The sequence below is a fragment of the Oryctolagus cuniculus genome, chromosome 1, assembly GCF_051225735.1.
Source record: "Oryctolagus cuniculus isolate XC-2025 breed Fujian yellow rabbit chromosome 1, ASM5122573v1, whole genome shotgun sequence".
Lineage (NCBI taxonomy): Eukaryota > Metazoa > Chordata > Mammalia > Lagomorpha > Leporidae > Oryctolagus > Oryctolagus cuniculus.
This window is the reverse complement of record NC_142867.1, coordinates 53,477,766-53,505,758: the sequence shown is the minus strand read 5'-3', so window position 1 is coordinate 53,505,758 and position 27,993 is coordinate 53,477,766. Positions and strand designations below refer to the sequence as shown.

The window sequence follows — 27,993 nt, the reverse complement described above, 5'->3', positions numbered from 1 at the left end:
TCCACCTCTCTCACCCTGTCACTCTTCCTTTCAAATAAAGAAATAAATCTTAGAAAAAAAAAAGTCAGCTCTTGTTAGACTGTTAGGTGTCCAACAATTACAACTTGTAGAGCTCTGCAGGTGGCCTGCGTTTAAAGTCTGTTTGGATCTAGGGTGTTGGCTGCTGCTCATTTGTGGGTGCCAAGCCAAGGCTCTCCCAAGGCTCTTTGAGCATCCGCTGGCTAATGGGACAATGAGAGGTTGCTTCCCTGTCTGTGACCCATCTCAGGTTTCCTGAGTACCTCTTCTAGGAGCTTCTCCAGGTGAGCTCAGCCAACACCTTTGCTTTTGTGTGTACTCTGAGCTTCTCTTTGGACCTTGTACCCTTTATGAGTTAGACCTAAGTTTCTTTTATTCTCTTATCTTTCATGTTTGGCCTCTGTGTATTCAGTTGGACTGTACTGAATATGGTTTTATTTATTTATTTTTTTGACAGGCAGAGTCTAAGTGAGAGAGAGAGAGACAGAAAGGTCTTCCTTCCGTCGGTTCACGCCCTAAATGGTTGCTATGGCTGGCGTACTGTGCCGATCCAAAGCCAGGAGCCAGGTGCTTCCTCCTGGTCGCCCATGCGGGGCCAGGGGCCCAAGCACTTGGGCCATCCTCCACTGCCTTCCCGGGTCACAGCAGAGACCTGGACTAGAAGAGGAGCACCCGGGACAGAATGCGGGACAGGTGCCCCGACTGGGACTACAACCCGGAGTGCCGGCGCCACAGGCGGAGGATTAGCCTATTGAGCCACGGCGCCGGCCAATAATTGAATGTGGTTTTGAGTCCAGACTCTGACCTGCTGCTGTGTGTTGGGCAGACCATTTAATCCTGGCTGCTGGTAACTGGTCCCCTTCAGTGTGGTGTGCACTTGAGAAAGAGGCTCCTACCCCTTTTGCTTTCTCATTCTCTCCTCCCGTGGGGCCAGCAGCCATTTCTGGGTTCAGGAGGCACCCCCGTTTTTTCTCCGTATTGCTATTGCCTGCTTTATATTGATTCCCCCTATATTTCTAGGGACATGTGTCCTCAGGCCCTATTCTAGCAGAGAGGACACTGTCTAGGACGAGAGGGATGACCTGCACACCCCTGTACCACATTGTCTGGAGTCCACCATGGGGGGAGATGGACAAATAGGAAAATGAGCAAAGTGACGAGTAAATGGATGTAGGTAGAGCCTATTTGCCAGCTCACTTGTACACTTCCTCGTTCTTTCAACAAGCATTTAAAAAAGAGTATCACCTTTGTGAGAGGCAGTGAGAGGGAGGCAGTGATAGCTACACTGGCCTTCCCTTGCTGTTTCACTCTTCCAGTGCCCACAATCACCTGTGAGTGGCAGGGACCCAACCACTTGAGCCATTACCTGCTGCCTTGCAGGAATGTATTAGCAGGAAGCTGGGATGGGGCCAGAGCCAGGACTTCAAGCCAGGCACTCTGACATGGGATGTGGGCATCCCAACCAGTGGTGTGGGTATTGGGTCAAGCGTTCTCCCTTCAGCAAGCATTTTTGAACACCTGTTGTGTTCCCAGCACTGTGCTGACGTGAGGGCCTGTGATACTGGATCCTATCTGTTAGCACTGGAGTTCTTCTGCCAGAAATAAAAAGGCCTGGGAAACATAGAACATGCTTTTGTGTTCTTTCATTGTAACTCTTTGGAGTTAAATACTCACTTGCAGAAATAAAGCTTTTAAATATGTTTTGACCCCTGGATTGGTAGATTTGTTTGTGGACGTTGGGGGATGAACATAGAAGTTTGGGTGTTTGGATTTCACAGATGTTTGCATGATTCTTAGACCACTGCTTCTCAAATATTCTGTGTGCACAAATCATCTGGGAGGCTGGTTAAATTCAGATTCTGGCATCTCACTCCTACATACTCTGCTTTGATAGGTTTTTGGGGGAGGGCCAATCATCCAAGCCTTATTTAACCTGTGGCAAGTGAGTTGCACGCAGGTGCTCTACTGTGTGGATGGAATTATGTCAGATCTACGCCATGCTGGAATTCAACCTCTCTGCCTTTTTTTTTTTTTTTTTTTTTTTGAGGCAAAAAGTGGACCAAGATGGCCCAGTGCTTTGGAGCAGAATAGATCTGGGTCCCCACTGTCCCTGACCAGCCCTTCCCCCAGTCAGCCCTGCTTGCTGCAGGATCCTGTGGAGGGAGGGGCCGGGCAAAGCAGAGAAAACTCTAGGGCTAAGTATTGGAACATGCCAAATTCCTTATTCACTCCTTGAATGTGACTTGAGCTGCTGCGTATACACCCTGTGATTTCTCTCTGTTTCACAAAAGAAATACTATAACCACAATAAAGGAAATCAAACAAAGTTCCTCCACAGGCTCACCACCCCAACACAACTGTTTTCATTTTAACTTTTAGCCCTTGTACGTCTGCAGACATATTTCTATAAAGCTGTAATCACAAGGAGACTCAATTTCGTATTCTGCTCTTTTCAGTAAACCATAAGTAAATGCTTTCCAAATGGTTCCATCGTCTTCAAGATGATTTTTAATGGTCTTATGATCTATCATCCTACAGGGCGAATTTACTTAACTATTCATCTGTTAGTGGACATTTAGATTTTTTTTCCTGCAGTTTTGTGCCATTATAAGTAATACTTTGAGATATGGCTTCATCTTTATTGTAGATTATTTCCTTAGGGTGAATTCTCAAGAGGAGGATTTCTGGGTTAAAGGGTACAAATTTTTTTTTTTTTTTTTTTTGCCTCTCCATTGGCATTGCTAAATCATTTTCCAAAAGGGTTGCATTGGTTTATACTGTCATCAGCAGTGCATGAAGGTACCAATTTCAACATCTTGGCTTGCATTAGGTATTGTAATTTTTAAGAGAGTTTTGCTCATGGTGCAGTATTGTTTAATTGGTCTTTGATTGTGGTGAGGTTGGGTGTGGCCTTATTGTCATTTTTTAAGATTTTAATTTCTTTGTTTTCTTAGAAGCAGGACCTAAGTAGTTGAGGTCAGATTGTGTAGAATTTTTCAGATACTTGGATTTTATAGTTAAAAAACAAACCAACTAAACGAACACAACCAAACCCACAGCCCATCTGTATAATAAATACTTGGGACATATTTTATGGTTGGATTAGCTGTTCGTGATCTTGACTTCCTTATAGGTCACAAGTTAATAGGGTGATATTTGGAGAGTAGAGGGCTTTTCCTCCTCCTCTTAGATTCCTCTTTGTTCTTTCCTCTCTCCTTGCTCACCCCCCCCCCCCCATTTCCTGTTTCCCTCCTTCCCTCCCCTATAAGCACTGTTTTTGTCCCTCTGGAGATAAAACAGGAAAGTACCCGGCTTTACTCTTGCTCCTTCGACTTATAAAACAGAGGTCACCTAAATTATGTAGCACAGAGCGAGGATAAAAACTCGTAGTGTTAGAACCAGTCTCCTGGAACTGCATGGCAGAGGCAGTCCCACGCCATGTGTGTAAGGTGTGTTTGCGGGTGCAAGCTTAGCCGGCCAGGGCAGGGGAGCCCAACTAGTTTTTCAAGTTGGTCCTGAGTAGCTTTGTTCTTTCTGGAATGCTCACCATCCTCAGTATGACAGAGTTTGCTTGATGACAAACTTTTACTCTGTTGTACATACCTCGGCCTGGCTGCTCAGCTGGTTTGTTTATTTGCCTGGGGTAAATGATTGAAACACCCTGCCCTGTGCAGCAGTGATGAGCGACTCTTGTTCCCCAAGCCCCGAGTGGTGATGCCAGACCCTGAGGTCACCCCTCTGCCTTCCCCCCAGTGGGGACTCCATGCTCCCTTGGGCATGAGACACAGTTCCTCAGGCTTAGGGGCTCTCCCCAGTGGGTGCATGTTAGGGGAGCTGAAATCGGCAGGATAGCTGGGTCTGTGTACAGAGGAGAGAATGGCTGTGGCTCTATTTTAGTTTAATTTGTTAATGAAACAAGATGGAGCGCATTTTCCCCTCCCGCACACCTCTCCGGCTGTTTGAGATGAGGCACAATTAATTTATTTGTACTGTCTGTGGAGGCGGATGCCAGCTAATGTAGTGCAAGAGCTTTTATCTTTACGTTTGTAATGAAGAGGGGCAGGCTGCTGGCAAATTGACAGGGATTGCTGATGACTCATTCTCTGACTGCGAAGCTCTCTGAAACAACACAGGACGCGTACGCGCAAGCCTGGGTCCTGTTTGAAATGGGCAGAACCAGCCTGAGAAAGTTCAGCCTCCCCTGAGACGCTGTGGGAGGAAGAAGGAAGAGGCCAGCAGAGCTCTGGCCTGGTTTGGCTGAGAGCAGTTTCTCCTTGTGCTATGGGGGTCTTGCCCTTCCGAGGTGGGGACTTGCAGTGTCCCCTTGCTTCTCCACTTGGAAGGCTGGTTCCATTGTGGCCCCTGTAGGCAGCCCTCCGCCCCCCAACCCTGGCCACCACATGGGGACTTGGGTGGGGGCATCAGGTGCCCAGCGTCTGATTTACATGGTAAGGCCTATCCCTCTGGGCTGCTTCCTGGACAGTGCTTAGGGGCCTGACTTTGCCAGGCCCCTTTTGGTTTTAGCCCTGAGTGCTCATGGCGTTCCCCGGGTCTGGCCTGGTGGTGGCTGTGTTGGTTGTGAGTTGGTCTGTCACCACACTTGGCCAAGCCTCAGAGGAAGCTGTTCATATAGTAATGGCTGGTGGCTTGGGCCTTTATGGGCATTCTGGCACTAAAACAAGTCTGACGTGGATGTTCTGAATCCCCATTTTATGGATGAGGAAATGAAGGTGTGCAGAGGTTAAATAACAGGCCCATGATCAAGCAGCCGGCTGGTGGGGTGGCAGCGGGCCCAGGACTTGGCCTTGGAGCCCAGCACTTGACTGTGTGATCTCTTCATGACCTTCTTCAAGGACGACGTGAAACTTTTCCACTGAAGACATAGGCATTGTAAGCAGCTGGCTAGATAAGCTCTTCAAGAATCGTATGAGAGAGGGCGCATGAATGTGCATGAATACAGAATTCTTTGCACTAGAATAAACTTGCCTTTTCATTCCTTTCATTTCATTTTTCCACAGACTTTTAGAAGTACCCTCATCTATTTCTGCTGTCCGGTAGAAGAGCAGGAAGTGCCCTGGATGTTTTCTGGAGACTTAAAAGCAGAAAGGCAGTGCTGCTCTGGGGGAATGAACTCTGGAGTGTATGAGGAGTTTTCCTTCCTGTGTCAGATATGTGGTTGGGCTGGTTTGTGCAAGGGGGGCTCAGAAGGGTATGGTGTGCCCAGCCACCCGGGTGTGGGGAACACCGGTGTGGTGCATGGCCTGGTTGGCTTTCAGAGCCAGAAGAAGCCAGGACAGTTTTACAGGTGAGGAAACTATGGCCTGGTGAGAGAAATTCTGTGCTAGGAGCAATTCCATTCATTTATGCAACCGTCCATCCATGCACCTGCTGAGTAGTGATGGAGCCAGTGCTGGCTGGCAGGTGCAGCGTGGCTGTGAATGAAGCACCCAGTCCTTTCTTCAAGGGACACACACCAGCATGTCCCTCAGCCCACCAGGCTTGAATACGGCATGTTGAGGGCAGTGAAGTCTGTGGGACATGGAGGAGGGGTGCTCACTGTCTGGGGAGACAGGAGGGTTTCCTGCAGGACAGGAACCTGGATGAGACTGGAAGGTCTAAGTGGAGATGCCCCATACACAGTCACCACTGGCATTTGAAGACTTTGTATAAGGAAGGGGGTAAATAACACAATCACAGTTTTGTTTCCATTGATTACAAGTTGAAATGATAATTTTTTGGATGTGTTGGGTTAACAAAGAAGTTCCTGAGATTAATTTCACTGTTTCTCTTCTTTTTTTTAAGATTTATTTATTTATTTGAAAGGCAGAGTTATAGAGAGACAGAGATAGAGATAGAGGTAGAGGTAGAGAGAGAGAGGTCTTCCATCCGCTGGTTTACTCCCTAGATGGCTGCAATGGCCAGAGCTGCACCAATCCGAAGGCGGGAGCCAGGAGCTTCTTCCAGGTCTCCCACTTGGGTGCTGGGGCCCAAGGACTTTCGCCATCTTCTGCTTTCCCCAGCCATAACAGAGAGCTGGATCGGAAGTGGAGCAGCTGGGTCTTGAACCAGTGCCCACAGAGGATGCTGACATTGCAGGTAGCAGCTTCATCTGCCACACCACAGCACTAGCTCTCTTTATTTTATTTTATTTTTTTTAAAATTTATTTGACAGAGTCATAGACAGTGAGAGAGAGAAACAGAGAGAAAGGTCTTCCTTCCGTTGGTTCACTCCCCAAATGACTGCTACGGCCGGCGCGCTGCACTGATCCGAAGCCAGGAGCCAGGTACTTCCTTCTGGTCTCCCATGCGGGAGCAGGGCCCAAGCACTTGGGCCATCCTCCACTGTCTTCCTGGACCACAGCAGAGAGCTGGACTGGAAGAGGAGCAACTGGGACTAGAACCCAGCGCCCATATGGGATAATGGCACCATAGGTGGAGAATTAGCCAAGTGAGCCATGCCACTGTCCCTTCTCTTTACTTCTTAAAATGAGACTATTAAGAAGTGGACAGTATTGGAACAATCCCATCAAGGTGGCATGTACCAATGCCATCTCAGTAGTCCAAGTGATCAATTTCAGTTCTCAATTGATCACACTGATAGGTCTAAGAGTCAAAGGGATCACACAAACAAGACTAGTGTCTGCTAATACTAACTGATAGAGTCAAAAAGGGAGAGAACTATCCATCATGGGAAGCAGGATACACAGCAGACTCATAGAATGGCAGATGTCCTAAATAGCACTCTGGCCTCAGAATCAGTCCTTAAGGCATTCAGATATGGCTGAAGAGCCCATGAGAGTATTTTAGGCATGGAAAGCCAAGACACTGGAAAAAAAAAAAAAAAAAAAAAAAAAAGAAGAAGACCTAAATGAAAGATCTCTGTGAGTGAGATCCCAGTGGAAAGAATGGGGCCATCAAAGAAGGAGGTACCTTTCTCTGAAGGGAGGAGAGAACTTCCACTTTGACTATGACCCTGTCGGAATAAGATTTAAGTCAGCAAACTCAAAAGGCTTCCATAGCCTTGGCAACTCATGACTAGAGCCTAGGGAGATTACTGACGCCATAAACAAGTGTGTCAAATTGTTAAGTCAACAACAGGAGTCACTGTGTACTTACTTCTCATGTGGGATCTGCCCTTAATGTGTTGTCCAATGTGAAGTAATCCACTTTGTGTTTCTGTGTGGGTGCAAACTGATGAAATCTTTACTTAATATATACTAAATCGATCTTCTGTATATAAAGATAATTGAAAATGAATGTTGATGTGAATGGAATGGGAGAGGGAGTGGGAGATGGGAGGGGTGCGAGTGGGAGGGAAGTTATGGTGGGGGGAAAGGCATTGTAATCCATAAACTGTACTTTGGAAATTTATATTTACTAAATAATAAAAAAAAAAAGAAGTGGACAATGATGCTTGTTGCTTACATGGTATTTTGTGATGGGTGGAGAGGATGACCTAGGAGTGGAGGCTTGACCACGTGTCTTAGAGGAAAGAAGTGTGCATTGGGTTCTGAGGGTCTTATCTGTGCTCTTTGTCTTCAACCTGGACTTAACCAACACTCACCTAACAGCTGGCTGGGGTGCAGATTAAAGAATGCCAATGAAAGGCATTTTATTTAAAAATGTTAAGTTTAAAGCACATACCATTGCAAGATGTGGTTCTCTTTGTGATCAAACAGTTTAGGATTAAAACCATATATTCCAGATTGGGTACAGGTCTTTGAAAAGACAGACAGGAAAGTTGGTCAGTTGTGGAGTGAGAGGATGGTGTATAGTCATTGCCTTTAGTGCACAGTGAATTCCAAACTGGGGATGGATCTGTGTAAGATGCTATTGCACTTGGCCTGTCCCTGCTGCAAGAATTCCTTCACTCCTTCCATCGAAGTTTGTATCCAGACTTTCAGGGCTCTTGTTTTTGTTTAGTCTCCAAAGGGCAAGCCAACAAGGACTACCCATTTCTCCCTCCCTCCCTCCCTCTTTACTTCTTTCCTTCCTTTTTTTTTTTTTTGGACAGGCAGAGTGGACAGTGAGGAGAGAGAGACAGAGAGAAAGGTCTTCCTCTGCCGTTGGTTCACCCTCCAATGGCTGCCGTGGCCGGTGTACTGTGGCTGGCGCACCGCGCTGATCCGATGGCAGGAGCCAGGTACTTATCCTGGTCTCCCATAGGGTGCAGGGCCCAAGTACTTGGGCCATCCTCCACTGCACTCCCTGGCCACATCAGAGAGCTGGCCTGGAAGAGGGGCAACCAGGACAGAATCCGGCGCCCCGACCGGGACTAGAACCTGGTGTGCCGCTGCCGCAAGGCGGAGGATTAGCCTAGTGAGCCGCGACGCCGGCCTTTTCTTTCCTTCTTTCATCTCCAAGTATTTTTTATTGTATTCCTGAAACTCATTAGGTGCTTCATGGATGAATTGACATTCTGCCACTAGTTCCTGAAAACATGGATGTGTCAGGTGTCTTCTGGGCTGTAGGACACAGCCCTGGCCCTCAAGGTGCCCTCTGTTAGGACTGAGACTATTAAAATGAACTGTGACCAGGCCAAGGTAGACAGGAGCAAGATGAGAGTGTTCCTGATTACTAAGTTCTGTGGCTCAAAGGACGACTTGATTAAACACAGCAGAGAAGGGAGCCGAGGGCCCCTTGTAGCTGACTGGAGAACACTTTCCTGTATGAGCCCGAGGAGCTGTGTTTACCCGCGATGCTACGCCCCTGCGGTTTACAGCACTGTGCTGGTAGTCGATAATCATGTTGCACCTGTATATTAATTACACTTTTCATTGCTGGTTTGCATACCGTGAAGGTAGAGCAGACGGATAGCCCTTCCTGATGTGCTGTGCCTGGGACTGGTGGAAGGCTCTCTGAGGACCAGTGGAGGGAGCCGAGGCAGTGGGGCAGGGCTGAGCAGGGGGTACTTGAGGGGCATGAGGTAGCTGTGACCTGGAAGAGAGTTGGCAGGCAGGCAGACAGTCATTTCAGTGGTGATAACATCTGATACTCATCCCTGCAGGCCAGCCTTGTAATAGCAGCAGATAAATAAGCTGCCTCCAGTGTGTTCCCAGAATATCTCTGTCTGCAAAATGTCTTTGCGGAGATGTTTGACTTGCAAGCATGTGGTTGATAAAATAAATACATTTTAAAAATGTAAACCTCTCTGTGAGAGGTTTTAGTCTCTTCTCTCCCCAGGGAAAAATAAGGCCCTTTGTTAACCTCTTTTCTTCCCTAAGTGTAGAATTCTTGCCATGCTTTGTAAGAAAAAAACATTTTTGGAATGTAGCACCTGCAGAAATGTAAAGGGGTTCTGCCTGAGAACCACTGGGCTGTGGCTGTTGTGTGGGTGGTTTTTCTGGATGCTTTTTGAAGAGATAGCAGCCCTGACACCTGCAAAGCATTTGAGGCCCTGGCCCAGGGCTGAAGGAGTTGCAGTGGGAGGCACTTCCATTGTTTGGAGTTGAATTCTGAGGGCAGACAGCTGTAAGCAGAGAGTCTCTGATGTTGAAGGAGTGACTTCTGGCTCAGGGCTCAGGCTCCTAGCAAAGTACCTGGCACAGTCTGGAAACCTCGATTCTTGAGTGAATGAATGGCTGACCGAATGAACAAATTAAGGCCTTTTCTGGGCTTTCCAAATATGTTGAATGAGAGTTCCTGGGCCTCCCACTTGCACCATGAGGGGGCCAGCAGTGTCAGCCTCACCTTGGTGTAGTGCGTATGAATATCACAGATTCAGTGGTACTGGGCCAGTGTCTAAGATGTGCGTTTCTTTTTTTTTTTTATTTTATTTGAGAGGTAGAGTTACAGACAGTGAGAGGGAGAACCAGAGAAAAGTCTTCCTTTTATTGGTTCACTCTCCAAATGGCCCCAATGGTCGGAGCTGTGCCAATCTGAAGCCAGCATCCAGGGGCTTCTTCTCAGTCTCACATGTAGGTGCAGGGGACCAAGGACTTGAGCCATCGTCTACTGCTTTCCCAGGCCATAGCAGAGAGCTGGATTAGAAGAGGAGCAGCCAGGACTAGAACGAGTGCCCATATGGGATGCCAGTGCTGCAGGCGGAGAATTAACCAAGTGAGCCACGGCACCGGCCCCAAGATACGTGTTTCTAAGAAGCTCCCAGGTGATGCTAACCATTATGGTTCATAGGTGACACTTGAAGAAGCAGAGATCTGTGAAGCTTCAGACTGCCAGCAGGTCTTTTTTTTTTTTTTTGAGGATTTATTTATTTACTTGAAAGTCAGAATTATAGAGAGAAGGAGAGGCAGAGAGAGGGGGGGGGGGGTCTTCCATCCACTGGTTCACTCCCCAATTGGCCGCAATGTCCGGAGCTGTGCTGATCCAAAGCCAGGAACCAGGAGCTTCCTCTGGGTCTCCCTCGTGGGTGCAGGGGTCCAAGGACTTGGGCCATCTTCTACTGCTTTCCCAAGCCATAGCAGAGAGCTGGATCGGAAGTGGAGCAGCCAGGTCTCGAACTGGTGCCCCTATGGGGTGCCGGCACTACAGCCGGTGGCTTTACCTGCTGCACCACAGCGCTGGCCCCATCCAGCAGGTCTTTAATAAACTCCCAGCATGTACTAGGGATGAGGACAAACATGGAGGCTTTGGGCCACATCTCAGCAAAGCATGCAGTCATGGTGAAAATGAAGACCTGTCCTCACAAACTGGAGAAAAACCTGTCATTGTTAGACTAAATGTTGTGATAACCGGGGAAGAGCTGCAGAGTGAAGGGAGTTTTCGTGGAGGTGGTGCTTGAGCCACAGGGCAGACTCATGGGATTTTGGAATTCAAGGTGTACCTGGTCCCAACCCATTGGGACCTAATCCTCCCTAACAGTTCACTGTGCAATGTCTGCTTAAATGCTTTCCCAGTAGAGAATGCATTGCCTGTGTTTCCCGACTCCTTGGCTGATGACATGCTCTGAGAAGAGGATTTGCTCGATGAGTAATGCTGGGATGTGTTGTCTGATATTTCGTTGTGCTGCAGACTCAGGGCAGCATCTCAGAGGCCCTGCAGTGTCTTGCACAAGGGCAACCAGTTCACCTTTGTGTTGCCCAAGGTAAGTGGGTGCAGCGTATTTGACCACAACTTCCCTTCTGTTTTATTAGTACTTATTAATGCATGTTGGCAAGCTTATATTAGGTAGTTCATCATACTGAAACAAAGTAGGACTCATTTATCACTCATAAAGCATGAATTAAATAGTCACGATGTACCAGTCACTGAGCAGGGCTATGCACAGAGGAGGCTGTAAGAGCCTCCTGCTTATATAGCACTTGATTGTTTATCAGGCACTCCCACAGGCTTCCTCCTGAATTGTCAGCAGAACCTTGTGAGGTTGAATAAATGGAGGAGGCATTTTACAGCTGATGAAACTGAAGCCGCCAGAGGTTAAGTGACTGGACTAAAGCTGTCTTCTTTGCAGTGGCACCACTGAGATTAGAAACCTTTGATTCCCAGTCGAGTGTTCTTTTATCCGTTGTACCTGATTGGTGAGAGAGCAGAGAGGCAGATCTTAAATGCTTGGTAGAGAATTTGTACTTACATTGGAGAAATTGAGGTATGATGGGTTCTGGAGCAAGGATGGCTCAAGCAGTGTTGGAGGAATTGGAAGAGATAGATTATAAGGACACTAAAAGGTCATTTAGGAGAAGCTACACCTGTACTGCGTGACTCCACTGAGGCTCTCCGACAGATGAGAGTGTGAACGCGTCCAGAGGTGCAGCTCTTTTGATGGGGAGCTCACTGCCCCAAAAGCCTTTTTGTCTCACTTGTAGACCATGCGCTTACCTTAACCCAGAGGTGTCTCCTAGACTCTTTCCCATTGATCCCAATCCCCCCCCCCCCCTTCCTTGGAGCCATACATCACAAGCCTCTCATCACATGTGCTGGCCCATTGAGATTTTTTTCTTTTGAAAGATCTGAAATAGCTCTTCTTACCAACTTTGTGGTGTGTATTCATTATGAAACATTGAGAAAATAAAGAAAGCAAAATATGCAGAAGCAAAAAGAAAAAACTATCTGTAATTTTACTAACCGTAGAGGTGTTGTTTAGCTTCACACTCTCTGGTCTTCCATAACATGTTAATGCAGTTTTGTGATTGGTATTGTTGTGTTTTCTTGTTTTACAAAACCAGTCAAACTCTGTGCATAATACTTTGTAATTTTCCTTTCCTGGTAAATAGAATTTCATCAATATCTTATGTCAATAAATATTTGTAACATTGTAACTAATAATAGCTCCCTAGTAGAAATAATATGAAATTTGTTCCATTTTTATCAGATATTTCATCTGGTCCCTCCCAGTCTCTGGTAATTATAAATTGTACTGTAAAAATACCTTTGTAAGCTTGTCTCTGCCTTTATTGTTTAGGTGAACTCTATCTCTTTAGCCTTGAACGTGGAATATGAAGCTGAATACTCCAGTTTGAAGATAATTCTCTCAGCCCTCCACGTCACTCTTTCTCCAGCCTTATCATCCATCCCCATTCCTCTTAGGATATGGCTTCATTCATGTTTTTGCTTGTTTTCCTAAGGAAGCACACTTCCACCATTCACCCCTCTACAGTTTTTTGGATCCAGATTTGCAATACGTTCCTTACTGTGAATGCAGTATTTCTAATCAGGAGAGCTTGATAGTGCATTAGCTTTTGTGACAGTTTCATCCTACTGAGTCATTGAGCTTGTGTGCAACCCAGTCCCCTAAGACTTTCTCATATGATCTCCATCGTATACTTTATTTGTGTGTTGGACCTGAGTATGCATGACTTGACATTTATCCTTATTAATTTCCACCTTGTTAAAGTCAGGAGGTCATTATATCCTTTGAGATAGTATCAGGAGCAGACTCTTCATAGCCTTTTGCAACTCCCAGTCATTGGCAAAATCCAGTGTATAATGATTCAGCAAGTCCCAGCAATCATTTATATCTTGTCTTGCTTATTAGATTATGAACGATTTGAGGGCTGAGACCATATCTTACTATTTCCCCTTGAAACCCAACCCTATTTCATCTTTTAAAAAATATTGATATATTTGAGAGGCAGAGTAACAGAACAGAGCAAAGACAGAGATCTTCCATCTGTGGGTTGACTTCCCACGTGGCCACAAATGCCAGGGCTGGCCCAGGCTGAAGCCAGGACCCAGGAACTGCATCCTGATGTCCCATATTGAATGCAGGTGCATTAGCAGGAAGCTGGATTAGAAGTGCAGAGTATCCGTGACTTGAACCAGCACTCTGATATGGATTCAGGTTTCACTAGTGACTTTTTAACCCACTGCTCAATAACGCCAGCTCCCCACTTTGATTTTGACACATGTGACATAGTGGATACCTAGGAAATGCTGCTGTGTATTTGTTTTGATTAAATTGCAAAAAAAAATGGCATGGTGTGGTGGTGGGTGAAAAATCTAGGACTCGGTCTCTGGGAGGAGCTTACAATGAGGATGGAGAGACAAAAGACCATTAGACCCTGGGTAACAGATGCAATGAAGAGAAATTTAAATACTCCCCTGTTGCTTCTCAGGGTTGAGTGGGCTTGAGCTAATTCTTGGGATAGATCTTGGTGTCTTCTTCCAGAAACACAGGCAGTGAAAGGCTTCCTCAGGCATGGCGGGTGAATGCACTAGGCAGTGAAAAAGCTGAGTTAGGCCAAGGGGGATGGCAGGGAAGCTGATGTTTGTCAGGAGCGCCGATGGCTGGAAAGCAGCCACCCAACCTCTGATGACTGTACTGAAGAGCGATCACGTACAGAGCTAACTCTGTTCTGTGAGATGTAGAGCAGTTGCTCTTTTTATATTCGTTGAACTTAAGGCTTGCAAAGTTAAGACTACTCATGATTGATTACTCTGCGACTAGAAGCTGAACTGACCCAGAATCCAAGAGGTCAGGTGCTGCTGACTCTTCAAGCCAGGCTTGCAGTGTGAGGGTGGCAGCACGATGGTTTTTTCCTGTAAAAAGAAGAGAAGATGAATACCATCCCGCTTATCCTTTGGGTTGTTGTGAAGCACATGTAAGACAGTTTTAGGAGAAATAAGCTGTGAACGCTGGGTTGGGGGCACATCTGTTTCTAAATAAACAATGGTGGGGCTGGCGCTGTGGCATAGCAGGTTAAGCCGCATCTGCAGCACCAGGCATCCCATACGGGTGCTGGTTTGGGTCCCAGCTGCTCCACCTGATCCAGCTCCCTGCTTATGTACCTGGGAAAGCAGTGGAAGATGGCCCAAGTGCTTGGGCCCCTGCACCCATGTGGGTGACCTGGAAGAAGTTCTTGGCTTTGGCCTGGCTCATCCCTTGACCCTTGTGGCCATTTGGGGAATGAACCTGCAGATGGAAGATCTCATTCTCTCTCTCTCTCTCTCTCTCTCTCTCTCTCTCTCTCTCTCTCTCTCTCATTCTGACTTTCAGATAAATAAGATATAAATAAATCAATAAGATTTTAATAAATAAATAAATGACAATGACCTGTGTAGCACTTCCTGGCCCAGAATTTAAGGGACAGGAGCCTGAGTGTTCTGCCTTCCCAGGTGTGGCTGTGGGCTTTTCCTGGCACAAGTGCAGTTCTGGGGGCGCCTCTCCCACCCCCACTCCTCGGTGGTTTCAGTTTTCCTGGAAGGGAAATAATCCAAAGAAAGAAGGAAGGTTCCCTGAATGGACCTGTTGGAAATTTAACGGCTTCTTCATCGGGTGCAGTCCTTGGTTACTTGGGCAGGGTGAGCTTACACACGTCTGACGTAGATGCACACAGAGCCCCTCTGCAATCTCTCCTCCCTGTCCACGGTGGTGTCTGTCGCGGCCCCCTCAGTCAGAAGTAGGTGGATTTGTATTTACATACAGGTGTGTCTCAGAATGCACATTTACAAAAATAACAGACGTGTATATGTGAATACACATATGTCCATAAACACACATGCGTTCACAGCTGTATATGCAGAAACGCAGAGACGTACCCATGTGTTTTCTGAAGAAGTTGGAGGCCTGGGGTTGTATGAGAGCTAACTTAGTCATCTTCTGTTGTACAGGTGTTAACATGCTGCAAGAGTTTTAGTTTTGTAAAGGAAATGACAGTGTGCACATGGGGGAACAAATAACCCAGCCTAATTGTCCAGAAACCAAAGCAGTCCAGAAAAGCAGAGTGACTAGGCAGGCGTTGAAACCGTGCAGCTGCCTGGCTCAGGGTTTGGTTCTTTGTCTTCTGTAGCTTAGAAACACTGAGGACTTCCATGCCACAGAGTGTCGTCTTGCTCCCTCATCAGCCAGGGTTCTCTCTGCCTTTCTCTTCCTCCCAGGTCCTTTCTGGCTCATTCAGCTGAGTCTTAGCCCAGGCATCACTGGGAAAGAGGTGGCTGCAGGAAAGAGTAGAGGAGGGAAAGGAAGAAGCTGGAAAATAAAACAAACAAAAGCTCTCCACCAGCTGTTGTGGTTTGGGTTGTTCGTGGTCTCTGCCCTGGATAGAAGGTAGCAGTGGCCAGTTGTAGAATCTCCCCTAGGGCAGGCATAGGGCCTGCAATCTGTCTATGTTATCTCATCAAAACTATTGGGGAGACACATAAGAACACTAAGCTTGGTGAGGTTAAATATTTTACCCTTGCACACACAGCTACAAAGTGGTGGGATGTGCACTGAAACCAGTCCTCAGTATTAGGGTCACACTTGCCTGTCCTCCCTACCCCTCTTGCTGCTTCGACTTTGTGTGTGCCTGACTCTGGACTGTGGGGTGACAGCTGTGATCCAGATGCATGTCTGCATGTCATGTGTTGGCAGGCATGTGTCTTCTGGCCCCAGCGCCAGTGTGCTCCCCACATTCTCAGAACCTCTCTATCATCGCAGTTTCCGGTTGCATTAGAATTGTCTGTTGATGTGTCTGCCTCTTCCAGTGGACTGGGAGATCTTTGAAGGGGGAGACTGGTTTATCTTCATTGCTCTAGCAGATTCTGGCCTGAAGTTGGCTGTTTCAGACTAATTGAGTGGATGCTAATGTGTATTTTATGACACCCACGAAACTGAGCCGTCAAAGCACCTGCTGCTTGTGTGTCTCGAATCGGCCCTGCAGGTTCTGTCCTGTAGCTAGACGTCTGTCAGAGAGAGCGAGGCAGGCCTTCCAGTGCCGCTGTTCATCAGTGCACGTGATTCGTGAACGGAAATCTTCTAAAACATTGATAGGATTGTGATAATTGTTCACTCTGGCAACTTGTTTGCATGTTGGATTCCTCTCTGAATCAGCACATCATGTCCTGAAATTTCAAATGCATCCTTTTCTCTTCCTGTCGCTTACTATTTCCATTCAAAACTGGAAAATGTAGACGTGTTCATAGCATTGGTGACCAGAGCCCTTTTTTTCTGTGTTTTCTTTCTTTTTTGCTATTGCCTCACCTAGAGGAAACTATTCAGGACAGATGGGCTTACATGATAGCAGTGTATCCTAAAAGAAAAATGAATTTATTTCTTTTTTTATTTTTATTTTTTGACAGGCAGAGTGGACAGTGAGAGAGAGAGACAGAGAGAAAGGTCTTCCTTTGCCGTTGGTTCACCCTCCAATGGCCGCCGCGGCCGGCGCACCGCGCTGATCCGATGGCAGGAGCCAGGAGCCAGGTGCTTTTGCCTGGTCTCCCATGGGGTGCAGGGCCCAAGCACCTGGGCCATCCTCCACTGCACTCCTGGCCACAGCAGAGAGCTGGCCTGGAAGAGGGGCAACCGGGACAGAATCCGGCGCCCCGACCGGGATTAGAACCTGGTGTGCCGGCGCCGCTAGGCGGAGGATTAGCCTAGTGAGCCGCGGCGCCGGCCCGAATTTATTTCTTTAAAGAAGGAAGATATACTCCAAGATATTAGATGTATTTAGGATTTTAATTATTCTGTTGAATCTAAAAGTTACTGTTGTAGAGTGGGACAGAAGTGAGCGCTTCCTCTTCCTTTGATGATAGAATTTATTAGTGATTGTTCGTAAACCTCTGAGAAGTATGCACCTGTGAACATTCACTGGCTCCTAAGTTTCGGATGCAGGCGTATCCTCAAAGCTTGGTGAACGATGCTTGAACATACCAAACGGGATTTTGGTCAAACGTGATGGTCACAGGGTGTGTGGTGGGCTCCCTCCAGCTGGAAGCTTAGTTTTTTAATTTCTTTTCAGTGCACAAGAGCATGTGATAGCTAAAGCAGATGCTAAAACAAATAAAGTGAAACCAGGGAATGTTTCTTTGAAATAGCCCAATGAATCTTCTCTTTTAAATGAGTCACTATGAATACGAAAATAGATATTTTCTCTTAAAATTTGCCTATAATTTTGATAAGAACTGCTTCTAAACAGTGCTTTTTAAATTATAAGCACATTTTTAAAAATTATTTTGTCAGAAACAATCTGCTTCTTTAGAAGCAAAGATGGTATCAGAACTTGTAAAGCAATCAATAATCGATGTGATGTGATATAATCAATTGCATTTATTGAATACAATTGAGAAAAATTTGAAGTCCTGTGCAGTCCAGCTATGGGTGGGCCAGAGGTCTGTGAGCTCTGGTGGACAGGTGAGTGGAGCAGAAATAGAGTATTGTGCTTGAGAATTACCTTCTTGTTTACAGATGAGGAGACTGGGGGAGCGGGGAGGTGGACCTACTCAACTGCTGCGACATAGTCTTACCCAGAGGTCAGGTCCTCACAGTCAGAATGTCTGTTTATCCATCCATCTCTGCAGTAAGGATAGTTTGACTAAAGAGACTAGGAAAAAAACCTGTCATTATCTGTGTTTTGAAATGCCCTTTCAGCTTCAGCCCCTCGTCTCAGATCTCAGATATTCTTCACCTGTGGTAATTCCTTGTGGCCGAGCAAGAGCCACAACCCGAGGTTTGTGCAGGGACTTGGTTTACTGATGCAGACGCCCGGCAGCCCACAAGCAGGGTCTGTCTTGACACTCAGGGTTCCTGTCGGTCGGCCCTGAAGCTGAGTTTCAGTCACGCTGGAAGTCGTCTGTGCTGCTCGCTCGCAGCTCTGTGCCCTGGCAGCTTGCTGCCTTATGGGATTCAAGTCTGGAAGAGCCCAGCGTATGCTTGCCTTTTAGCATCACTGTTTGTTCAGCAATTGGAGAAAAGAAAGAAGAAACATTTTGCTCAGTGGCAAGCCCCAGAATGTTTCTCCTATGTGAAACATAAAGGAGAATAAAGGTGGAGGTTTAGGGTGCTTGGGTAGTGGATAATAAACGTGGAGGCTTAGGGTACTTGGGTAGCAGATATGCAGAAGCAGAAGAAAGGAGCTCTGTGCATGTGCCACCGCCTGAAAGAATGGAAAGTGGAGAGGGCAAAGGAGAGCAGGTACTGCCCTGGGCCTTCCGAGCTGACCTCTGCGTGTCGATGAAGCTCCAGCAGCCTTCAGAAATGTTTTCTAACTTCAGCCCAAAGACGAGGTGCCTGCAATTTGAAGTTTTATTCCTGCAGGGAGGGTAGTCGTGCCCTGCCCTTGAGAGAATGGGGAGAGGTGCCCCGTCCAAGGCCCTGCACTGTGCCAGGCTGTCAGAGGTGGGTGGGCAGCTTTGACTCCGTGTGTGTGTCATTCTGGGAATCACCTCACAGATAAACCCCCTTCCTCTAATACAGGAGGCAGTGGGAACCTCTGTGCAGGTGGATTTGGTTTTATTTTACTTTCAGTTTCAGGTTAGAAAATCGTTGGGGGGCTAGCATTGTGGCACTGCAGGGTAAGCTGCCACTTGTGATGCCAGCATCACATATCTGAATGCTGTTTCGAGTCCTGGCTGCCCCACTTCTAAGCCAGTTCCCTGCCAGTGTGCCTGGGAAAAGCAGTGGGAGATGACCCTAGTTTTTGAGTCCCTGCCACCCACCTGGGAAGCTCACATTGAGTTCCTGGTTTGTGGCTTCGGCTTGGCCCAGATCTAACTGTTGCAGCCATTCGGGGAGTGAACCAGTGGGTGGAGGGTCTCACCCTCTTCTGTCACTCTGCCTTTCAAATAAATAAAAAATAAACTTTAGTTTTTCTCCATAAAAACAAACCTTTGGGTTTTCTGTGAGTTTTTACTTGCCTCGATCAGGACATCCTTCCTTTTAAGCTCTGAAAATCAAATCAGTATTCTACTCCCTCCTTTTGTAGCAGTTAATGAGTTTATATTAAAGGTGTACTGAGCCAGGTCCTGAGGACACAGGCTTGTTGGTCATGGAGCTTGACTCTACAAAGGTGTTCTGATGCAAGGGCATGGTGCCTTGGGAGCCAGCAGCCTGCCCATCAGCCTGACTTGGGTATCCAGGAAGGGTTCTCTGTTGAGATGGGGCAAGCCTTGGAAAGATGCATGGGACAACTGTGTATATGTGTGAAGTTTCTGTGTGATGTAGTGAGTGTTCCAGCACTAAGAGTTATGTTTGGATTCCTCTACTGGTGTAATTTGACTTGGTTTTGATTTCTTTGTTTTGAGATCCCATTTTAACCATCTGGCTATCTAATCTATGTTAATTAAGACACATAGGATAAACTTACCATTCTAGTCATTCTCAAGTGTACAGTTCAGTGGCATTAAGTGGGTTCACATAGTTTTGCTAGCATCACCACCATCCATCCATGGAATTCTTTTCATCTGCAAAACCAAAAGTCTTTACCTGTTACACAGTAACTCCCTATTCCCCTCTGCCTCCAGACCCTGGCAGACAGGAGGTATTTGTCATTTTGGAACTGGCTTCCTTTACCTAGAGTAGTCTCCCTAAGGTTCATCCATAGAATGTGTCATGTCTGAATGATATTCATGGACTCATTTTAATGCCAAGTATTTATATTTATTTCCTTCTTGAGAAGTCATTCATGCATTTTCTCTCCTTTCCTGTCTTACTGATTACATATTAGGTGCCAGACATCAGGCTGATCACAGGCCTGCAAAGAACATCTATTTACTTCATACTTCAAAATTGGACTATCAGAGATTGAGCCCGTGGATCATTAAACAGTACTTGTGAAAGAGCAGATGCGTGTGTTGAGTTCTCTGAACTTCTGAGGAGACACAAACATACAACATGGGAGAGCAGAAGAGGCAACAATTGAATTTGCCTCAGAAATGTGTGTGTGTGTGTGTGTGTGTGTGTGTGTTTGGAGGGGGGTGTGTTTGTCACAGTGGTTAAAATGCGAGTTGGGATGCCTGCATCTGTTTTGGAATGCCTGGGTTTGAGTTGGCTCCTCTCCTGACTCCTGCTTCCTGTAAGGAGTACCCTGGGAGGAAGCAGGTGATGATTTAGGTGTTTAAAGCTCTGCCGTCCACATAGGTGACTCACATTGGGTTCTGGGCTCCTACTTTCAACTTGGCCCAGCCAAGGCTGTTGCTGGCATCTGGGAGGTGAACTGGCAGATGGATGGAAGATTGATTTATGTCTCTGTCTTTGTCTCTTTGTATCTCTGCCTTTCAAAAATACATAAATAAAGTCACATATACATATTCACACAGCAGGTGTGTGTGGGCTTTGTAGGAGCTGGGGGGAGGAAGGCACTTCAGACAGAAGGAACAGCGTAGCAGGGGTTGGTAGTGAGGTAGTCTAGCCTGATGGTTATCAGTATAGACCTCAGAGTTAGACTGTGCTCTGCCTCCTGTCTGAGCAGTGTGTAAGCCATTTATTTTCTCCTCATGTGTATTAATTTCCCCATCTCTAAAATGGGAACAAGGATAGTACTTTACTCCTGTAACGTTGTTGGGGAGGTTAAATGAATGAGGACCATAAAGTGCTTAAAATGGGGTCCAGGTATATGAATGTTACCTCTTACTGTACTGTTGGAAGGGGACTTCAAGTCGTTTGGTTTAGCTAAAATAGGCTGTAATCTCTCTGTGTGTGTAAATTGTGATTAGACACAAAGTTAGAGATTGGCTAGCTGGATCTTTGAGATAAAAAGGATTCAAGAATTCCCTTACCTCTGACCTCTAAGCTTTCTTGTGCCTAAGTATCTGGACTTGTATCTTATTTACTTAAATTTTGTTCTAGAAAACAGTTGGAATAACCTCTTAAAAATGGCAAAAACCGAAGTGCATGACAAAAGTATGAGATAAAAGTCTGTAACGTCACTTTGCAAACATAGTAGCTTATTTTCTTTGTATTTTAAAATAATTTTTGTTTGTTTTTGTTTTATTTGACAGAGACATTGAGAGAGAGAGACAGAGAGAAAGGTTTTCCTTCCGTTGGTTCAACCCCCAAATGGCCACTACAGCCAGAACTACACCAATCTGAAGCCAGGAGCCAGGTGCTTCTTCCTGGTTGCCCACACGGGTGCAGGCGCCCAAGCACTTGGGCCATCCTCCACTGCCCTCCTGGGCCACAGCAGAGAGCTGGACTGGAAGAAGAGCACCCGGGACTAGAACCCAGTGCCCGTATGGGATGCCGGTGCCACAGGCGGAGGATTAACCAAGTGAGCCATGGCGCTGGCCCCTGTGTTTTTAATGTATATAGCTACATACATAAAACTAAGGCTATGATTTCATCTATGCAATTTTTTTGTTTTTCTTATTAAAATTAATATTCTTTTTTAAAAAAGATTTATTTATTTATTTGAAAGAGTTACACAGAGAGAGGAGAGGCAGAGAGAGAGAGAGAGAGAGAGAGAGAGAGAGAGGTCCTTCATCTGCCGGTTCACTCCCCAATTGGCCTCAATGGCCGGATTTGTGCCAATCTGAAGCCAGGAGCCAGGAGCTTCCTCCAGGTCTCCCATGTGGGTACAGGGGCCCAAGCGCTTGGGCCATCTTCTACTGCTTTCCCAGGCCACAGCAGAGAGCTGGATCGGAAGCAGAGCAGCTGGGTCTCCAACCAGTGCCCATATGGGATGCCGGCGCTTCAGGCTGGGGCATTAACCCCCTGAGCCACAGCACCGGCCCCAAAACTAATAATCTTTGAGAAGCTTTCCGTTGTGTTTCAGTTTGCTCTGCTTCAGTTTTTCTTTTGCGCTTATCTATGTGACTTTCCTAGTCATTCTGCTATTCACAGTTATCGTAGACTTTTATAATCATGTCTGCTGTGGACTGTTCTTCTTTTGAGAAGTGTCCAGTGTTAGGATTATTAGGCCAGAAGAGGGAAGCCTGTTGAGGCTCTCGACAGCGTTGCCAGCTGGGTCTTCACATCCGCCCTGCCACCACCACTGTGTTCCTTGAGTCCTGTGCCTGCAGATTTGGTTATCGTCTTTAAAGGGCTGCTCCTCAGCCGGTTTAAGATGACATGTTATGTTTGCTTGAATCGGCCCTTTTCCGTCCTCCTGATGGAGAGATACACAGTTTCTTGTTCTCCTGTGTGAGTTGTCCAGTCCTCTCATTTTCGGGTTGCTTTCTTGACATTTTCCATTATAAATTTGAGTCATTTAATTACCATAAAGACTAGTTTTGTAGTGGGGGGGAAATCCAGGTGCAGGAGGTTAAAAAGATGATCACATGCCAATGTGCCAACTCTGCTGGGATCTCAACACATGAGTCTAGAGTCTGCAGGAGTTTTGCTGTTCAGTTGCCTTTTATTGTGAACACAGAAATAGTGTGGCTGTCCATCATTGCCCTCGCTCTAATGATGTTCTCCTTTCATTTAAAAGGGATCACCCTCTCCTCATGTCCCATATGCAGCTACTGCAGAGCCAGAGCACAGTAGTAGGCAATTTGCTTTCACCCATTATAGATCTGAGGTTGGAGTGGATCTTCCCTGACTTCCTTCAGTCCCTCCAATCCTCACTGTGGCACCCCTGTTAAGAGGTCTTGTAGCAATTCCTTGATTACCTCTGGTTGTGGGAGGTTTACTACTCCACAAATACGGTTTCAAAACTTGGACTCCAGGTGAAGTGCCATTGGGTTTGAGTTTGACTTTGGTGCCTAGTGGAATGATTTTGGTCAAATAACTTTATGTTTCCAAGCTTCATTTTTCTGAATAATGGAGATAGTAATGCCATCTCTACCTCCTGGTTGGATGAGGGTTAAATGAAAAAATCTTAAAAAGTCCTTGCATCTTAAAAAAATCAAGCTAATAGGAGTAGAGGGATGGTTACCAGAGGCTGGGGTGGGGGAGGTGGATGGGCAGAGAGGAGACATTGGTCAGACGTACAATGTTTCATTTAGACAGGAGGAATAACTTGTAGCCTTTGCAAAGCATGGTGGCCACAGTTAATAATAATGCATATTTCAAAATGCTTAAAGAGGGGATTTTAAATTTTCTATCACAAAGAAATGAGTAATGTTTGAGGTGATGGGTATGTTAATTAGCATGATTTGATAATTCCACATTGTGTCTGTGTGTGTATAAACATCACATTGTACCCCATCTATACAATTATTCAAAAATAAAACTTAGCAAAAAAAAAAGTTCTCTAACCCTCATGCCTCACATACTGTGTTGAATGAACGTTAGCTGTGGGTATTAATTTCATTTACTACTACAAAGTATTTCCTTAAACTTCCGCTATTACATTTGATTTGTTGGACCCTGCACATTCTTCTGTCAGTTAGAATCCTGCAGATTGGGCAGAGAAGCCGAAGTTCAGCCTCTGGCTCCCAAAGCGGCTTGGAATTTGGAGTATGCTCTTCTGCAGTGGAGGGGTGGGTGGCCATTGTGTTTGAGGTTGTTCTGGTGAGGGCCATGACCCAGCTGCTGGGCCGGGCAGTGCTGTACCATGTCCAGGCTGACACCTTCTCGGTTTTCAAAGTCTGATTATACAGGCCCCTTGTTTGTCCTGCATCCAGTTCTTGGCTGGTGTTTCACTTGGCACCTTTAATAGAGGGTGGACAAAAACATTTAGAGGAAGTGGAACTCTGTTCCCCTTGCTAGTTATCTGTTCCCTTCCGCAGAACATAGTTGAGCTTAGCAAAGAGAGCTAAAGGTGGAGAGCTTGCTTCTGAGTGCGTGGCAGGGCCAGTCCACTGATAGCACTCAAGCAGTGTTGCTTTCATCAGCATTACAGGAAAACCAGGGTGAGGCTGGCCTGGGCATAGGTTGGGCTATACCTGACTCTTTAATATCCAGGTTACCACTTCAGTATTTCTGCTCTAGCTTGCTGTGAGTGTAGTTGATGATCTGAGAGTTCCTCAAAGACTCCTTGGATTTAAGGTGTTACCCTTGAAGAACCAGTGCCACTGGCATTAGCACTAGACTGGGGAATTTTAGAGTTCCGAAGTTCATCTCTGATCCAACACACAGTGCTTTGTAGAGATTCGTTTGCGGAATCAGTCCCCCACTGGGCATCTTGATAAGTGCTTCCTAATAATTGTCAGTTTGGGTTTCAAAAAATAAAACATTAAGGAATTTAGTGAGTTGAAGAAACCTTGTTGATGTGCTGATAATCAAGATTGTAAATGACAATCATTGAAGGGTTTGTTGGTTTGGGGGTTCTTACAATGTACAAAGCACATCTTGAGTTAAAAGTTGCCACCTGTAGGGGCAAGCGTTGTAGTGTAGTGAATTAATCCACTGCTTGAGTCGCCCCCATCATATTTACAAGTGCTGGTTCGAGTCTTACCTACTCTGCTTCTGATACAGCTTCCTGATAATGTGCCTGGGAAAGTAGCTGATGACGGCTCAAGTACTTGGGTTCTTGCCACTCATGAGGGAGACCTGGATGGCGTTCTGAGCTCTTCTTGCCTTAGGCCTGGCCTCACCCTGGCTGTAGGGGGCATTTGGGAAATGAACCAGTGGTTGGAAGATTTCTCTCTCTCTCTCACTGCTTTCAAATGAATGAATGAAATTTTTTTCAAATTGCCTGAAGAATGATGTTTAAAATATTTAACAACTAATTCCAAAGGACATTAACATAGTGGTAGCCACTGGAGGCTCCTGGTTTATCTTTTGTTTACCCTTTACTTGTTGAATGCCGGTGAGACCCTGGGCACTGGGAGAAGGATGGAGCAGGTAGGGGTTTGGGGCATTCTTCACCAGCTCCTCCAGTAGTTTAAACAACCAGAGAGGTTGTACCAGTGGGGTACCGTTGGTGGGGTGGGGGGAGAGTATCTGAATTGCCTCTGTAGGTGGTCAGATGTGTTGATCAGTTCCTCTTGTCTTCCTTAACTCACTGCCAAGGGCACTTTCGTAGTGCTGGACCTATTTATCTCCTAGCAGGTGCTTGGAAAATGTCACATCAAAATGTAGGGTATTCTGTTTAGAAAGCCCTGAGACACATCATTTTATTCAGAAAACATCTCCCGAGTGGGCAGTGTAGAGCTGAACTGTCTGGTCTTCATGGGGTCCCTGGTCTGCGTTGGTGGCCTAGAAATTGTGCCTGCCCTTTGGCTCTAGGAGTCTATCCTTAGGAAATTATTACAAGGATGTTTACCACAGCAGTGAGAAGTTGGGCGAGACCTCAATGTTCAGTCACGGGAAAATCCTTTAATATGGTAATAGTTAGATACACAACCTGGAGTATTATATACTTCGTAAAAATAATGGATGTGGAGGATCTTTTAGGTCCCGGGGAAAATGCTGAATGTGAAAGGTTTAGGTGAGCAATAAAAACCCAGAACTTTAGGGAATAATAATAGTAATGTTACTGGTGCAAGAAAATACATCAGAATGCATGCTTAGCCCTGAGTGGTACATTCTGAGTGTTATTTATTTTCTCCGTGTATGTCTTTATAAGTTCTACATTTTTGTCACCTGCAGATGTTAGTTTTATAATTAGAAGTATCCTAGAGATATTTTACTTAAAAAAATACGGCTAAAAGTTCTAAAATCGCCGGACAGTTAGTGGACGGATATGTTGCATTTAAACTTGGAGAAGCACGTTTGGAGGTTGTGTTTACTGCCTGTAAAGGAAGCTGCTGACTCGGTGGGATAAAAATAAGAGCCTAGGTCAGCCTCCCGCGCTGGAGCTCCGGCTCCCCCAGGCTTCCAGGCGGCCCTGGCCCCCAGAGGCCCTGATGGGCTTGTTGAAAGGCTCCACTTGGCTTCTTATTAATGTCCGTCTCTGAGCAGCGCTCTGCTTTGCTGGCTAACCTTGTCGGAAGGTTACTCGCGGCTCTCCGGGGCTTGGCTAATTTTAAACCTGGGCGGCCAGTGCCGTGGCATTGCCCTGCAGGGACACGAACAGCTCTCTGGGAGACACGGCTGGGGAAAGATGAGTCGAGCCCACGGTTTTTTCTCATCCTTGTGTAAGTGACCAGGCACGCTGAACAAGCAGAGAGAGCTGGGATAATAATGAGAGCTTTTATGGTAAAAACCAGGATTATTAAAGATCTTTTAGCCGTGTCGATGCTGGTTGATAATTGCACGGTGTGATGTCCCCTGCATGAACCGTGTTAATTGTGACCACACGAGGAGTGGCAAGGTGAATGAGCTCTTCTCTTCCGGGAATTAGACTTCGGCTGTTTTTAAAAGCAGGATGGAACTGTAGTGAATTTCACTACTCAGGGTATTCTGAATTTACAGCACTCGAAGCCTGCTGGTGAGCGGTCTGAAGTGTTTGATTGACTTGATTGGGAGAGGGCTGTTTCTTAAAAGCTACACATTTGAAAACATTCATACATGATCTCTGCCTGTCTGCATGTCTGCTGCTGCTCTGGCTGCCACTGAGATTGTCATCCGGAGCTTTTCTTTTGAGCGCTTGCAGTAGTGTTGTTCAGAGTGCTGCTGTGCCTTGTGTACCTGCCGTTCTGATTGCAAATGCAACAGGAATCAGTAGTTACGAAAATGGGACACCTTCAAAGTCCAATTTTTGAAAAAAAACAGAGAGCCGTGTTTTCCTGTCTTGTTTTTTTTTTTTTTTCCGGTGGCCTGCCTGCTGTTTAGCTTGCTCAGGGTGTCTGTTCCAGTGAGCCCATTCTTCCCCTGCCAAGGTGTGGGCAACCTTTTCCTCACGTCAGGGATTACAATGGGAAACTTCATCCACCCGGTGGAAGGCCTGGGCTTGGGGCCTACCTGCCTGCCCAGGACATGAGCATCTTTTCTTGTTGCTGGGTCTGTACCCACCCACTTATAAAACAGTTGCTAGGAGCAGATTAAAGAGGCATTGTGTATGGGGTAAACCAAGATGAAAGAGCAATAGATGGAGAATCAATAACCTGCTAACTCCTTGCAGTGATTGAAGTTACCTTTATTTGAAATATCCAGGCTGGGCCAGACCACATCAAGCCAGCAGCGTTCCGTGCGTGAGGGTAGCACAGGAGTGAACTTTGATTTCATTTTAGGAAAAGAGAAGAAGAGTGAATAAATGCTTTTTATTAGCCTTTTCTTTCTTGAAGGCCTGCCTCTCCTGCAGTAGCCCTAATTAGCTCTGTCATGCTTAGATTTAGTTTTGAGAAAACTAAAGCTTGAGTAATATTAGGAATTTGTTGAATGGGAACGCTCGTTGAAACTTTCATTGACTCAAATCCCACTCTTATACATAGTATTAAGTAGACGAACTAAAGAAATCCCTATACACTTCTTGCCCTAAAATAATGTTTTGAAAAGCACATTTGAAATAGTTCAGTATAATATAAATGCAAGATACTAAATGGATAAGTTATTGCAGGGGATGTAGTGGTGATGGTAAGAGTAGAATGGATAATTTAAAGTAGGAGTACATTTCTTAAAACTCGGGTTTTCTGACTCATGTTCAAACTAAAAAAAAATTATTTGAAACACACACACACACACACAACACACTCACATCTCCTTTTCTTCTCCTGGGCTTCTCTTCTCACCTCTTGGACGCTTCCCTCCTGTACTTGGCCTGTACCCCAGGTGTAGGCAGGCCCACTGTTATTTTTATGGTAACCTGACACTCCTAGCTGAGTGCAGCCCCCAGGCCCCTTGGTGGGGGTGAACTGGCTGAGAGCTGAGGAGGCAGTTCCTGGCTGCAGCTCCCCCAGGCAGAGCAGCTGCTGAGGCCCGGGCTATCGCTGTGGGCTAGGACAACTCCAGCTGCAGCTGGGGAGGGGATCATCGCTTAAGACCTCAGACTGTGGCCCAGTCTTGAGATGGGGATGAATCTGAGATGCAAGGACAGCAGAATTGGTGGCCAAGGCTGCAGGCGGCTTCAGTCAGGGTTTGTGGAACCCAGAGAAAGGTTTGGAAGCTGGCATGTTTTT

At 46.2% G+C, this 27,993-nt stretch overlaps 1 protein-coding gene across 31 annotated transcripts in view; it reads left to right on the top strand.

Moving 5' to 3' along the window:
- Positions 1-27,993, top strand: part of TEAD1 (TEA domain transcription factor 1) — a 284,516-nt gene that overhangs the window by 56,083 nt on the left and 200,440 nt on the right. For 5 of the 31 annotated variants that reach the window (XM_070073209.2, XM_070073207.2, XM_089328487.1 and 2 more), the window contains exon 1: positions 25,868-26,134. The exons of 9 other annotated variants lie outside the window; for them this stretch is intronic. In XM_070073209.2, the coding sequence (XP_069929310.1) occupies positions 26,120-26,134 (15 nt within the window). In that variant the 5' untranslated portion in view covers positions 25,868-26,119. Of the gene's footprint in view, positions 1-25,766; positions 26,367-27,742; positions 27,972-27,993 lie in introns of those variants that run through there. 17 more of the 31 variants (XM_089328463.1, XM_089328453.1, XM_089328472.1 and 14 more) reach the window with 4 other exon arrangements.